The sequence below is a fragment of the Oncorhynchus mykiss genome, chromosome 16 (assembly GCF_013265735.2).
Source record: "Oncorhynchus mykiss isolate Arlee chromosome 16, USDA_OmykA_1.1, whole genome shotgun sequence".
NCBI classification, from domain to species: Eukaryota; Metazoa; Chordata; class Actinopteri; order Salmoniformes; family Salmonidae; genus Oncorhynchus; species Oncorhynchus mykiss.
Genome location: NC_048580.1, coordinates 41,138,479 through 41,154,651, shown reverse-complemented (window position 1 = coordinate 41,154,651; position 16,173 = coordinate 41,138,479). Strand labels below are relative to the sequence as shown.

At 44.5% G+C, this 16,173-nt stretch overlaps 1 protein-coding gene across 2 annotated transcripts in view; it reads left to right on the top strand.

Moving 5' to 3' along the window:
- The window catches only part of LOC110491981 (low-density lipoprotein receptor-related protein 1), a 139,777-nt gene that overhangs the window by 23,687 nt on the left and 99,917 nt on the right, over positions 1 to 16,173 (top strand). For both annotated transcript variants that reach the window (XM_036946892.1, XM_036946893.1), the window contains exon 2: positions 5,571 to 5,693. In XM_036946892.1, coding sequence (XP_036802787.1) covers positions 5,571 to 5,693 — 123 coding nt within the window. The remainder of the gene's footprint in view (positions 1 to 5,570; positions 5,694 to 16,173) is intronic.

The window sequence follows — 16,173 nt, the reverse complement described above, 5'->3', positions numbered from 1 at the left end:
CAATGGCACGTTGCGTAAGCTAATCCAAGTTTATCATTTTAAAAGGCTAATTGATCCTTTTGCAATTATCTTAGTACAGCTGAAAACTGTTGTTCTGATTTAAAGAACTAGTTGAGTATCTGGAGCATCAGCGTCTGTGGGTTTGTTTCACCGGCTCAAAATGACCAGAAACTAAGAACTTTATTCTGAAGATCTCGTACAACGCTGTGTACTACTCCCTTCACAGAACAGCGCAAAACACCAGTCTCAACGTCAACAGTGAAGAGGCGACTCCGGGATGCTGGCCTTCTAGGCAGAGTTGCAAAGAAAAAGCCACATCTCAGATGGCCAATAAAAATAAATGATTAAGATGGGTGAAAGAACACAGACACTGGACAGAGGAACTCTGCCTAGAAGGCAGGCATCCCGGAATCGCCTCTTCGCTGTTGACTTTGAGACTGGTGTTTTGCGGGTACTATTTAATGTACCTGCCAGTTGAGGACTTGTGAGGCGTCTGTTTCTCAAACTAGACACTCTAACGTACTTGTCCTCTTGCTCAGTTGTGCACCGGGCCTCCCACTCGTCTTTCTATTCTGATAAGAGCCCGTTTGTGCTGTTCTGTGAGGGGAGTAGTACACAGCGTTGTACGAGATCTTCAGTTTCATGGCAATTTCTCGCATGGGATAGCACTAATTTCTCAGAAGACGAGTTTCAGAAGAAAGTTATTTGTTTCTGGCCATTTTGAGCTTGTAATCAAACCCACAAATGCTGATGCTCCAGATACTCAACTAGTCTAAAGAAGGCCAGTTTTATTGCTTCTTTTTAGCTGTGCTAACAAAATTACAAAAGGGTTTTCTAATGATCAATTAGCTAATCCAAGTTTATCAATTAAAAGGCTAACGCAACATGCCATTGGAACACAGGAGTGATGGTTGCTGATAATGGGCCTCTGTACGCCTATGTAGATACTCCATAATAATTCAGCGGTTTCCAGCTACAATAGTCATTTACAACATTAACAATGTCTACACTGTATTTCGGATCAATTTTATGTTATTTTAATGGACAAAAAAAAGTGTTTTTCTTTCAAATTGAAGGACATTTCTAAGTGACGCCAAACTTTTGTACTGTAGTGTACATATGAAATGAGTACTTGTAATTTGCTGTCAAATTGAATCTGGATCACAAATTAGAGTGATATTTTTGAGTGTAATACATAGCCCGAGGACTGTTTTGACAGTCATTGACATCAAAACGGTAGAAATACCTTATTTTAGGTGTTTTCATCCGTTTCAGTTTAGCATCCTAATATGACCTTGTTACATGTTAAACATAACAACCCCAATCACTGACTCATTCTTAGTGCGACAAGATCCCTTATGATCCTCTTGGTGGTGGTGTCCTGGATGGCAGGCAGTCTACTTGCTCCCTGTAGGCTGTCCCGTCGTTGTTGGTAATCAGACCTACTACTGTCGTGTCATCAAGTTCGCTGATGACGGCGTTGGAACTGTGTGAGGCCACTCAGTCGTGGGTGTACAGGAGGGGACCGAGGACGCACCCTTGTGGGATCCTAGTGATGAGAATCAGTGTCGAAGCTCGGCAACATTACCTCCGTCACCTCGGGGCGGCTCTTCTGAAAGTCTAGGACCCAGTTCCGTAGGGAAGAGTTCAGTCCCAGGGCCGTGAGCTTAGAGGGTGCTATAGAATTGAAGTCCGAGCTGTAGTCGATGAACAGCATCCTCACACATGCATTCATTTTTGTCCAGGTGGGTGAGGGCAGTGTTCAGTGCAATGGCGATTGCGTCGTCCTTGGATTTGTCAGGGCGGTAGGTGAGTTGGGAGGAGGTGATGTGTTCTGACTAGCTTCTCGAAGTCACTTCATGATGACGGAAGTGAGTGCTATGGGTCGTTAGTCATTCAGTTCAGTTACCTTCTGTTTTCTGGGTACAGGGATGATATTGGGCATATGGAAGCAGGTGGGGATAGCGGCCTGAGCTAGAGAGAACTTGAAAATGTCAGAACACACAACAGCCAACTGGTCTGCACATGCTCTGAGGGCGAGGCTAGGTATGTCGTCCGGGCCGGCAGCCTTGCGAGGTTTAACACATTTGAATGACTTACACAATTCTGTTGTGGCTGTTTTCTTTTTGGTTGAAATGCTGTGAGGTGAGAAATGATTAATTGATGGATGTTCCCGGAGGTCTAGTCATAACAGCACCAATGGTAATGTAATCCAAGTCACCTTTCAGAGGTGGCAGGAAAAGGAAGTCCATTTAACTGGCAATGCCAGCTCTGGCTTCCGCTGGCATCATGGCCTTTTAAATACCCCCTGTTTACTGTTTGGTCCAGCCAGTCCCAGGAGGGTAAATAAAGGCCATTCATTTATTTCTTTCATTCGTTCATTCGCCCCCCTTCTGGAGCTCAAACATATTCAAATGATTACTATCATATCCCAGGTTGATGTTGCACCGTCTGCAGCATTTTGGCCTTGCCTTTGGGGAAAACATAAGGTCGTTAATAAGGAATTAACAATCCCTCTCTCTGTCTGAGATATTTCAGTACTGTGCTTTGAAAGGGGACGACTGAGGGGAAAAGCTAGCCAGCAACCTCCAATTACCCCTGGAGGTTCTCCCGTGTGTGTGTGTGTGTGTGTGTGTGTGTGCATATGTGTGTGTGTACACACTGGTATGGTGGAGCGTTGATAAAATTAGAATCCGCAATGTTTTATTTCCAGTTTTTATGCCCAGTCATGGAGAACAAGTGGCTGAGCTGCTCCAGGCTCGCTGCTCCGGAGAGGCGGGGGAATGATAGGGAAATGCCCGTACATAGCATCCTACTCAAGGCTTTAATACTTCCTCTGATCCCTTCTCCTACCTGAATCTATGCTCCAGGTTAGGCTTAGAAAGGCCAGGGGACGAGGAGGAGAATATCCACACACAGCAGCCTGATTTGGGCTCAGTACCACACCTCTCCTGGCCTCATTGCTGGACCTGCCCTTTCGTCTGGCTATGTTCAGCTGTTGCGACTGTCTCAAGGACGGGTAGTATCAATGGAAGGGTAGTACTGTTTATCAGTGCAAGGGGAGCTAATGTATTTACAGCATGGCAGAATTGACAAATACAGGAAATGGTCATAAATGACCAATAAAGAGGAAGCTGTAACTACTAATAGCCCTCGGGCCATGGTTCGCCTCTTGTTCCATCTCAGTGGGCCCTCTTTGGGACTAGGTGTGTGCATGTCATCGAAGTTCCTTCGGTCATCGGCTTCTGTCTGTTCTTAATTTAATTATTATTATTATATATTTTTTTACTGTGTTTTCTCTCTCCCTCTGTCTTTATTTTTGCCCCTCCCCTGTGCGGTTGCTAGGGCCTTGTGAAGCTTGTGCACTCGCAGAGTCGTTCTCTCCTATCCATTCATGGTTGTGTTCACATATTACATTCCTGTCACATTGGGAAATGCCTTCATTTGGAAAACGTCTGTCCTCTCACGTCCTTGAGTGTAAATAGAGAGGCCTGGAAAGAGAGCGGCGACGTGGCTCTGAATGTTAAGTATCGTCACTCTCCTAATCATTTCAAACATCGCGGTGCTGTTAGTGTATTAAAGACGGCTGTCATTTGATCTGCAGTATACCCTTCAGCTTCTAATTGTATTTACAATAACCTGACACTCATGAGGCACCGCAGTCGAGTCCACACACACACACTCACTCCCAGGGCTCTCTAGCCTAAATCCCGTAGCATGACAGTTTAGAGAGAACATGACCACAATGATACACTGCCCCCATACTCTCTTGTGATTGCAGTCACATCACTTTCCCCTTGTGTTCTGCTCCCTTCCCCCAAACACCGCTCTGCCTGCTAAATGATGTGCTGAGGGAGGGAGGGAGAGCGAGCGAGAGGGGCCAGTTCCTGCAGAGAATCACAATGAGATGGTCTGCTATGTCCTGCGATTCTCTCTCTCTCTCTCTCTCTCTCTCTCTCTCTCTCTCTCTCTCTGTGTGTGTGTGGGACTCTGCTCTGTTTCCACAACACTGCTGCTCTTCTCTCTCTAAAACAAGTACAGTAACAATGAGGTCCCCAGCTGAGGTAGACACACGACCAATACAGTACTCTTCTCTCCTCCTGAATCCTGATTAGAGTTGGGAACCACTGTAACTGTCTGGGAGGGTTGGTTTATTTTGTCGAGTTAGTTTTGTGCTTGGTTTTAATCCTACAGCAATGATTCATTTTCATCTAGTCAACACATCGTGATCGTACTCTGCTGACTCACGAGAAGAGTCTTTGCCAACAGTATTCAACTCTGCCTCCCAACAGCACCACCTCCTCCTCCGCCACCTCCTCTGCCTCCTCCTCTATCTGAATACCAATGTACTGACTGAAAGGCAGGAACCAGATACAATGAGGCAATGCTGCCAGTCTGCCAAACTAGCATATTTGTCATGTAGGACCTGGCTGTCAGCAACAAACCAGGCTGTTCCCCTCATGATCTGTGATGGAATTTTCCAGACTAAAAGGCCTTAGTCCAGGCCCAGGGTGACACACACACACCCTGTTGCTGGGTGACCATGCAGGGGTCAACACAAGGTCAATAACCCTGCTCTGTATCCAATCCACCACAGGGAGTGGAGCACCTCATTCAGAAAACAGTTTTGCCCACACTCTTCTACAAACTCACTCACTCCCAACACTGGTGCCTTTAAGTCGGTTAGCAGTTTGTTTATTTCCTCTCCCCAGACAGCCCGTTTTCCCTCTGCTTTTGATTAACCTCTGAGGGGGTTTTCAACGTAACCGACCGACCAGAAGCATTTTCATTTCTACCACAGTCATCACTGTCATTTTCTCTGACCTCTGAGAAAAATCCCGGTGTGGTATTTCTGAGCAGTACGTGTCAGCAGAGATTGTTGAGGTTGGTTTACCACATGGTAGCACCACAGAGTAGCTCTGACGGCCCTCTAGCTCTGTCTGGCACTGCCCCTCTGCTGACATGGTTAAACTGAAACTCACACCTGGGTTCAAATAGTATTTGCCATCTCTCAAATACTCTAGCTGCCCTTGATTGAGCTTGCCTGGCACTATTAAACCAATGGCATAGTCCCAAAATGTGCAACCCCGCCCAGCGGACACTCCAGGCAAGGCTCCACCAAAGGCTCCACCAAACGCTGAAGTATTTGAAATCAAATAAATAGTACTTGAGACCAAGTCTGGTCTGGTAAGACTCAGCCACACTCTGGGAAACCTTGTGAAGCGCCACTTTAATTAGGCCAGTTTATGCGAGTCTATATGCTAACGATGTAACAACCAGCCCACAAAAAAAAAAAAACACACCAAAAGCAACAACAGTCCTGATCCAATGAATGTCTTCACTAGTGGTTCTCTAGCCTACTTTCTGTTTAGTTGAAAATAAAACATTCATACCTTCTTTTTTTTTCTTCCAGAAATACAGGCACAATAATGCAGTATAGTGGAAAATCGTAGAATTACATATGTCGTTGTATTACAGGATCTCTGGGGGGGAACAATTCTCCAAAAATAACCAAGGACTCTGTGATAAATGTTGGTAATAACACCTTGTCTGTGTTTTGTATGTTCCAGCTCCGAAGACCTGCAGTCCTAAGCAGTTTGTGTGTAAGGACCAGGTGACATGCATCTCTAAAGGATGGCGCTGCGATGGAGAGAAGGACTGTCCGGACGGATCAGACGAAGCGCCCGATATCTGTAAGTACAGTTAGCCTGCATGTTACGTGATATCTGATACCCGTAAGTACAGTTCTAGTATAGCCCTCTACAGAAGGGTTTCTTCAACTTTTTCAGCCTTAGGACCCAAATGAGAAATCCTGTGTGTTCCTGGGTCCCAAGTTTAGGAAAATATGCAACTATACGTACATATCGGTACATTTCATTGCCCTTATGCCTAAAACAAAAATGCAATAAAGACAAAAACAAATAACAAAGAAATACCCATAAATATCTTTTCGTGTTTATTTTTCCCCGTTAAAAACACTCTTACACACCTGTCTAGGTTGGAACTTTTGCTGTTAAAATACATATATATTTTTTAATTCTGAACTGGAATAAACTGATTGATCATCACACAGATGTAGACCAGAACACACACACACACACACACACACACACACACACACACACACACACACACACACACACACACACACACACACACACAGTCCTAATGGTGTGTGTTGCTGGTTGAAGTTTTCAACAAGCATGTCTATTCTGGGCTCAGTTTTTGACAGTCCAACACTGAGGTCATACTCAGCATCGACACTGTTTCTGTACTTGAGAACCCTGACTCGCATAGGAGGTGCCAAACTGGATCAGAACATCTTGCTGCTTTCTCAGTCAAGCAGGAGACCACTTCCTGCTGCAGATGAGCAACAAGGAACTGTGTGAGTGTTTGTCCCAGAAAACATCTAGCTTCAATCAGTTTATTCCAGTTCAGAATAAAAATGATTACTTGCAACAGTTCCAACCTAGACTTGTTTTCAACAATCATTTCTACAGTAAAATGTACAGTAGGCCTGATCATTGTTCATCTTCCTCTGTACCGTGTCTTAGGGTTGCACTATCAGGAGCTAGTTAGCTTGCTTTGGCTAACGTTAGCTATTAGCTGTGTAACGTTAAAAGGCCAGGGGATTGTTTGAAAGAGAAACTCGCATCTACTACTATGAGAGGGAGTACTCCCTTATTTCTGCTTATCATCACTTGTTATAAAATGACGACAATGCCTTGTTAGTTGACTGACTTTTCCGATTTCGAAGCAAGCACTGTTTCCTGGAGCATTCTACCCTGCTCTGAAATGACTCCCTGGGTTTACTGTCATGTCCAGTAGTGCCTGGATGTTTGGTCAGGACGTGTTGTTTTATAAATTTTGTTCGTTTCGAGAGACTCATTACTAAGCACTTCCCCGCACAAAACGCAAAGTTTGTATGAAAGAGACAAAATTTGTCGCTGTATTTGCGTTTCAAGACGATTGAGCTCAGTCAGAACTTGTGGCTGGCATGCGTCCATTTCATGACAGCGTTGAGGAATAGCCAATCAGTGGCTTGAACCACAGTGCTGCAGAGTGTGGGTCACGGTGTGATCTTCCAAGAAAACTGCAGAGAAAATATCTGGTAAACCGCGACGCACACGCGGCATCTCCCACTCGCGCAGCCGCGGCATCTCCCACTCGCGCAGCTGCCAAACTAGAGCAGAGACCGCTGCTGAGCAGAGAGCACTTGGCCAAATCAATTCCAGTAATTTAATGAAATAATTACACATTTCTGTCGCGAGCCGCCATTTAACAGGTTCATACTTTTAAGAAACGCTGCGCTACAGCCAACAGCGAGCAGGGCAAGCCCCCCCAAGTCACTTATGTTTAACAACTCCTTGAAAGGTGGCCCTAAAGCTTCTGTAGGGCCACCTCTCTGTGGAGGTGCCCTCAGGGCTGCTGTAGCCTGTAGGACATTGCGTTTAGATGTTGTTCTTAGCACCACTGACCTTCCCTCCCATTCAGCTCATCCACAGATGATCTCCAGTACAAACCACGGTGGCCATTTCTTTGCGCTCACGTCACCATTTTAATTAGTGCAGTAAAGAGATGAAGCCTTGTTCAGACAGTGTAACATTGGGTCAGGTTCTGCCCTCTCCGTCTGTCTGAAGGACACCAGTGTAGAGACTGCCCTGTCCGACTGCCCAGTCTGGCCCGGCCCGGTTGGGCAGTTATAGTCTAGTGAGTTAATGGCTCTCTCTAACGACGTCCGGTTGTTTAGTCTGGCTGTTCAGAGGGATGTCTGCTCGTGTCTAGACTCGGCCTCATCTCATCTGTGTGGTCTCTCTGAGAGGCCGGGCCTCAGGCAAGACCGTCACAGATGACAGCCACCCTCTCCGTCTCTGCACCCAGACACTCACTATGTAATGGGTGTGAGTGTATATGGTATGGAGGAGATTATAATGGTGACTAATTGCGATGCGTCTCTCGTCATAGGGCGACGACTCATCAGACGAGTTGGGGCTCTGTAAAATCTGTTACATTTTTTACCTGATTACGTTTAGTTTTTCCCCAAATTCTGTTTTCTCTGTTTTTTTCCAATATTCCACTTTTCCACCCAATTTTTAATTTTTTAAACGTTTTATTTCTTACAAGGAAATTGGATGTTCTAAGTCCACAACAATACTCAAACCACATCAGGTGACCACTTTTGATTTTTGGGTGCATTTACCCTTTAAAGGTGGAATATGCAGAAATCGCGCCACCATTTCCTGGTTGCAAAAATTCGAATTGTTTGCATCACTACTCTGGACGGTTCTGACTATATATACAGTGCCTTGCGAAAGTATTCGGCCCCCTTGAACTTTGCGACCTTTTGCCACATTTCAGGCTTCAAACATAAAGATATAAAACTGTATTTTTTTGTGAAGAATCAACAACAAGTGGGACACAATCATGAAGTGGAACGACATTTATTGGATATTTGAAACTTTTTTAACAAATCAAAAACTGAAAAATTGGGCGTGCAAAATTATTCAGCCCCCTTAAGTTAATACTTTGTAGCGCCACCTTTTGCTGCGATTACAGCTGTAAGTCGCTTGGGGTATGTCTCTATCAGTTTTGCACATCGAGAGACTGAATTTTTTTCCCATTCCTCCTTGCAAAACAGCTCGAGCTCAGTGAGGTTGGATGGAGAGCATTTGTGAACAGCAGTTTTCAGTTCTTTCCACAGATTCTCGATTGGATTCAGGTCTGGACTTTGACTTGGCCATTCTAACACCTGGATATGTTTATTTTTGAACCATTCCATTGTAGATTTTGCTTTATGTTCTGGATCATTGTCTTGTTGGAAGACAAATCTCCGTCCCAGTCTCAGGTCTTTTGCAGACTCCATCAGGTTTCCTTCCAGAATGGTCCTGTATTTGGCTCCATCCATCTTCCCATCAATTTTAACCATCTTCCCTGTCCCTGCTGAAGAAAAGCAGGCCCAAACCATGATGCTGCCACCACCGTGTGTGACAGTGGGGATGGTGTGTTCAGCTGTGTTGCTTTTACGCCAAACATAACATTTTGCATTGTAGCCAAAAAGTTCAGTTTTGGTTTCATCTGACCAGAGCACCTTCTTCCACATGTTTGGTGTGTCTCCCAGGTGGCTTGTGGCAAACTTTAAACAACACTTTTTATGGATATCTTTAAGAAATGGCTTTCTTCTTGCCACTCTTCCATAAAGGCCAGATTTGTGCAATATACGACTGATTGTTGTCCTATGGACAGAGTCTCCCACCTCAGCTGTAGATCTCTGCAGTTCATCCAGAGTGATCATGGGCCTCTTGGCTGCATCTCTGATCAGTCTTATCCTTGTATGAGCTGAACGTTTAGAGGGACGGCCAGGTCTTGGTAGATTTGCAGTGGTCTGATACTCCTTCCATTTCAATATTATCGCTTGCACAGTGCTCCTTGGGATGTTTAAAGCTTGGGAAATCTTTTTGTATCCAAATCCGGCTTTAAACTTCTTCACAACAGTATCTCGGACCTGCCTGGTGTGTTCCTTGTTCTTCATGATGCTCTCTGCGCTTTTAACGGACCTCTGAGACTATCACAGTGCAGGTGCATTTATACGGAGACTTGATTACACACAGGTGGATTGTATTTATCATCATTAGTCATTTAGGTCAACATTGGATCATTCAGAGATCCTCACTGAACTTCTGGAGAGAGTTTGCTGCACTGAAAGTAAAGGGGCTGAATAATTTTGCACGCCCAATTTTTCAGTTTTTGATTTGTTAAAAAAGTTTGAAATATCCAATAAATGTCGTTCCACTTCACGATTGTGTCCCACTTGTTGTTGATTCTTCACAAAAAAATACAGTTTTATATCTTTATGTTTGAAACCTGAAATGTGGCAAAAGGTCGCAAAGTTCAAGGGGGCCGAATACTTTCGCAAGGCACTGTATATATATATATATATATATGTATGTGAACAACTACAAATACCTAGGTGTCTGGCTAGACTGTAAACTCTCCTTCCAGACTCATATTAAACATCTGCAATCCAAAATTAAATCTAGAATCGGCTTCCTATTTTGCAACAAAGCCTCCATCACTCACGCCGCCAAACATACCCTCGTAAAACTGACCATCCTACCGATCCTCGACTTCGGCGATGTCATTTACAAAATAGCCTCCAACACACTACTCAACATATTGGATGCAGTCTATCACAGTGCCATCTGTCTTGTCACCAAAGCCTGTTATACCACCCACCACTGCGACCTGTATGCTCTAGTCGGCTGGCCCTTGCTACATATTCATTGCCAGACCCACTGTCTCCAGGTAATATATAAGTCTATGCTAGGTAAAGCTCCGCCTTATCTCAGCTCACTGGTCACGATGACAACACCCACCCGTAGGGCGCGGTCCAGCAGGTATATCTCACTGGTTGTCCTCAAAGCCAACACCTCCTTTGGCCGCCTTTCCTTCCAGTTCTCTGCTGCCAATGACTGGAACGAATTTCAAAACTCGCTGAAGCTGGAGTCCTATATTTCCCTCACTAACTTTAAACATCAGCTATCTGAGCAGCTAACCGATCGCTGCAGCTGTACATAGCCCATCTGTAAATGTCCCACCCAATCTACCTACCTCATCCCCAAATTGTTTTTAATTACTTTTCTGCTAATTTGCACACCAGTATTTCTACTTGCACATCATCATCTGTTCATCTATCACTCCAATGTTAACTTGCTAAACTGTAATTGCTTCGCTACTATGGCCTATTTAAATAAAGGTGAAATGATCTTTTTAAACACAAACACACAGACAGGGGTATTCCTGTGCCGTTTCAGAACGTTACAGGAAAATATGAATTAGTGATGCATTTTTTGTTCATGTCTTATTATTAACTTGGGCAAGTAATGCATTTTCTAATAAGTATAAAATATTTAGTTGATTTGTTACGAAGTTCAATAAATGTTTGAATGTTGTTGAATTCGGTTTTAATGTCTGGATTCTGTGATTCTGTCCGCGTTCTCCCTGCAATGCAGATTTTATTGGGCCCTACAAGTGGCTGACACCCAGAATGATGTCGTTTGTTATTGCTGGAGAAAAACACTTAAGTATTCACAGATGGACCTTTTGGATCCTAAATGTATGAAATGCATAAATAGTGCAATAAATATTTTCTGTTGCCTTAATAGATAAATGAAACATTAATGTTGGTGTTAAAATTGAGAAAGGGAACTTTTATGTTGCTGCATATCATTGTTTCTGAGCTTGAATGTGTCTCCCATCCAGGGATGGGTCAACAAGTTCTCTGGCAAATTCTCTTGTAGCCTATCCTAGCCTGGTTCCAGATGTGTTTGTGCTGTCTTGCCAACTCCTGTGGTCATTGGCGTGACAATGGCCAGTAAAAGTTGGCGAGACCGTACAAGCTAATCTGGATACAAGCTGTATCCTATATCCCTCTCTAGATCGCCAATATCTGGCAGTTCAATGAGTACATGGGACGCTCAGGCCAACTTAAAAAAAAAAAAAATTATACAAATGTTGGTTGCCTCAGTCTGAGTTAAAATGTGTTGTCTGGAGATTAACTAGAAAGTCACAGTGCAAAATACTCTCCACTTTCTTCCTCTTTCTCTCTCCCATTGGTCAAGGACCAATGGACAACTCCTAAAATAATATGGAATAGTTCCATCTAGTGTTTGAAGTGAAGCGTTTGAAAGGAAACGCTTACTAGTTGAACCCAGGTCTGATTTCAACCCCTAAATGGAAAAGGGTGTAAAAGAAAAGCAGCCGGTTTCTCCATTCCTCCAGAGCTAACAGGGTCTTTAATAACGTGTAGCCTGCCTGACTGACACTCCTCCTAACCCCCGGTTCTCCTCTAGTCTAAACATACACACACACACTACCAACTCCCTGTCCTTCTTGTCTTGCCTAGACAGTCTAGTCTCCAACCCCCTTCACTCTCCTCTCCGTCGTCCTTCATGCCAAACTAACACTCTGACTCCTCTTTAATGGACGAGTCCACTCGAGAAAGGTCAGCTTGCACATGAAGCTATTGTTACCTCTGACTTTCACTGAGTTATTGGGAAAAAATGTTGAATTAAATCCTATGCCAAAAAACCCTACAATGGCTGGTTTCTCAAGGCACAGTCAATCTGTTTTGATGTAGAGCTTCCGAGGGTGACACGTTATTTTGGATAGTCCATCTGTAGATCAGTAACGTTTCAACTATATACTTAAAAAAATATATATATTTCACCTTTTATTTAACCAGGTAGGCCAGTTGAGAACAAGTTCTCATTTACAACTGTGACCAAGCCAATATAAAGCAAAGCAGTGTGACACAAACAACACAGAGTTACACATGGAATAAACAAACGTACAGTCAATAACACAATAGAAAAATCTATGTACAGTGTGTGCAGATGTAGAAAGATTAGGGAGGTAAAGGCAATAAATAGGCCATAGTGGTGAAATAATTACAGTTTTAGCACTAACACAGGAGTGATAGATGTGCAGATGATGATGTGCAAGTAGAGATACTGGGGTGCAAAAGAGCAACAAACAAAAAAACAATATGGGGATGAGGTAGTTGAGTGGGCTATTTACAGATGTGCAGTCATCGATAAGCTGCTCTGACAGATGACGCCACTAACGCCACCCCGGAAATAACGCTTCTACGCTTATTTTAAACCCTGAACGTAACCGTACCTTTAGGAAGCGGGTGCTTATCGACAGCTAGTTTGTTGACGAGCCATCTGTAGATGCTCTACGGATGGTCATACTATCAGGACTATCCAAATAGAGTGTGACCCTTCCGAGACGTATCACATTGATTGTCATTTCAAACGCCAGAGCCGAGACAGATTTGAATAGAAGCGTTGGCCCTACAGCTCCATTTTGAAATCTGCAGACATCAAGATCACCGGTGTGCCGGAGTTTCCTTTCAGTTCAACAGAGGCTGAAGGAACAGGAGTGACTGTGTGACGGGTTTAATTGACCCGAACTGATCTTGATGGGCTCCCGGTGGCTGAAACGCTGCTCTCCACACAGTCCTCTTCAGTCAGATGAAACACTGCATTGTCTATGTGGGCAAATGACATGAGTGGTATGGACATTTCACTTACATCCAATTGCTTTGTAGCCTAACTGATTATGGGCGGGGGGGGGGGGGGGGGGGGGGGGTGCAGTTCAGTCTTTCAGGAGTTTCATGTATTTTACTATTCATTTCACTCCTCAAGCAGGCATTCAGTATGTGCAATCTTTCAAATCCTATTTGAACCCAGGTCCGAGTACTACAGCCGCGTTCAGGTCAGCCGTGGCCATTCTCTTCCCTACTTTAAAGCCAACAGCGTGAGAGACACTCTGCCTAACAGGCTGTAAACAATGAGGCCTCTCTCTCTCTCTCTTGATAAACACTCCAACACCGTATGGAGATGAGTAACTGAGGGTCTGGCCCAGAGCCCCAAAACAGGACCGATATTACCACATGTCAACCACATGTCAACCCAGGAGTGACTAGGCTCTGTGGAGGCAGTCAGTGGGCTGTCCAGAATCCCATACTAGGCTGAAGAGCAGGACAGATATAACCACATATCATCAACTCAGCAGTCTGTGTAGATTTCTCTCTCTTAGACAAGTTGAACCTTCTCTGTTGACTTCTGTTGTATCCCGTCGTTGCCTTTTCCAGGAAAATAAAAAAAAAGCAGTAGAGATGCCAGAACAGCAATAGAACAGGACAGATAAAAAAAATAAAAATAATAATTAACCTTTTATTTAACTAGGCAGGTCAGTTGAGAACAAATTCTTATTTACAATGACGGCCTACAGATAACTCAAATCAAATTGTATTTGTCACGCGCGCCGAATACGACCGGTGAAGAATTTACCGTGAAATGCTCGCTCACGAGCCCTTCCCAACGAGTTAAAAAAAATAACACGCAGTAACACAAGGAGTAAAATACACAGTTATTCCTGAGTATCAACCCAGGAATGACTGGTTAGCCTGGTCCCAGATCTGTTTGTGCTCTACTCCCATTGGTGTGGTTGTCCTAGCCAAACATGACAATGAGTGGCAGGGATCGGGCATGATGGCACCAACCTCCTGTCTAGTGACTGTTGCTCTGTGGGGGCAGTGGCTCTAGGGTGTCCATACTGGACTCGCAACGTAAAGGAGATGGGGGTTAACAAACTTATCTGTGTTTAAGGAGTTCAAGGCGTTCGTTATTTTGTTCCAAAAGTGAAACGTTTAGTTGCCTACTGAATTCAAAGGTTTAACTCGGCCTGTTAATAGTTCTCTACGAACACACTCAGACACTCTCTTTACAGAGATCTGGCTTTCTACACCGAGCTTTTAGTTCAAACGTCAGGGGGTGTAAACACAACTCCCTGCTCTTTCCCAATAGTTTCGTTTTGACATGCCTCCCCCGTGACCAAAGTACAATCAAGTGGGTGTGTTGTCGGGAATCAGAGTACTGTAATTACAGCATTATAACCAGTTTCAGTTAATTACTAACTAGCAGATTGTGTCCCAAGGTATTTTCAATTCACACACACACTTCTCTTTCTCAATTTTTCTCTTGTTCCCTTTTTCTTATTTCTCTCTCTCTCTCTCCCCCTTGTCGTGTTGTTGTTCTATCTTTCTATCCATAGAAGAATTATGGTGTCTGTTCTCTCTCATCTTTTTTCTTTCCCTCTCTCCCTCCCTCTTAGTATGTATCCCCCCCCGCCCCTCTCCCCCCCCTGTTGTTGTTGCTGTTCTATATTTCTATCCATAGATCAGATGCCATCATTCTTCTATTTCCCCCTTCTTTCTCTCTCTCCCCTCCCTGCCTATCTCCTGTCGACTGGCTGTTGTTCAATCTCCCGCTCTGCCGGATCCCCCTGGTGCTGTACTCAGTGATTTGTACTGTAAATCAGACGCTGTGACTGAGCAGGCGAAGCTGGCAGCCAACGTGGACCTTGCTTATTTCTTTAAGTAGGTCAATATATCATCAGGAAAATGCCGCTCCACTCACTGTGAAAGAACAGACATAAAGCAACAAGGAACCCCCTGCCCTCTACTTTCTCTCCTCTCTCTCTCTCTCTCTCTCTCTCTCTCTCTCTCTCTCTCTCTCTCCTGAGCAACACACAGCCAGTAGCCTGGACCCCACATCTGTTTGTTGTCTTGACAACTCCTGTAGTCATTGTCATATAGGAGTAGGCTATACAGCACAAACAGATCTGGGACCAGGCTATATGAATCCAAGCTCTCATGCTGAACATTAAACCCACTTAACCCTTACGCAACGACTAGTTAACTAAAACCATCATGAATTTCACATGTTGAGTCATTTAGCAGACGCTCTTATCCAGGGCGACTGACAGTTTGTGCGTTCATTTGAAGATCGCTAGGCGGGACAACCACACATCAGTCGTAGTGGTTGTGTGTTTAACTGCAAGCCCTAGCGCGCCGCATTTTCGATAAATACCACCGCTAGTAATCCAAATGATAGTCCTTGCAGCAAAACCCATCGCCATAAATTCACCTGCAGGCCATCTTAATAGCAGGCGGAGGGGGGATTTTTTTTTACGGAAAGCGTGTTGGTTTGTCTGGTGACGATCATTGTGCTTTGATCTACAACCCTGGGAACCCGCCCAGGAACTAAACCTGCAGGAAGACAGCAGTGCTCCACTGCTGTTCTGTCTGTCTCACTCTATCTGTCTGTCTGGGGTTGTAATTGCCGTTATTGCACTGTCATTACGCAGCCCCATTTACCTACATTGTAATCATCCTGAGGGGGGTAAAGACACAGACTCAGACAGACATCGGTTCAAATAGTATTTGCTTTCTTTCAAATCATTTTGAGAGTTTTGATTGAGCCTGTCTGTTCGCCAGATGGGCCGTCTTTACACATTTGGGACTATTCTGTTGGTTCCATTGTGCCGGGTAAGCTCAATCAAGCACAGTTATGTTTTGTAGCAAAACAAATACCATCTAAACCCAGATCTGACGCAGACGGAGCTAGTGAGGCAGGAACGAGAGGTTGTAAGCTAACGTGGGGCTCTGGCATACAGTAGTGGTGATGGTTGTTGATGCCGGGAGTCACTGTAGAGCGTTCTCGCTTATAGCCTTTTTAGGAGGAGCGGGGGGTCAGCGGTCACCTTGATGGTCTAGGGGCCTGGGGGCCGTTTTTAGGGGGGGGGGGGGGGGGCAGAAGGTTGGCG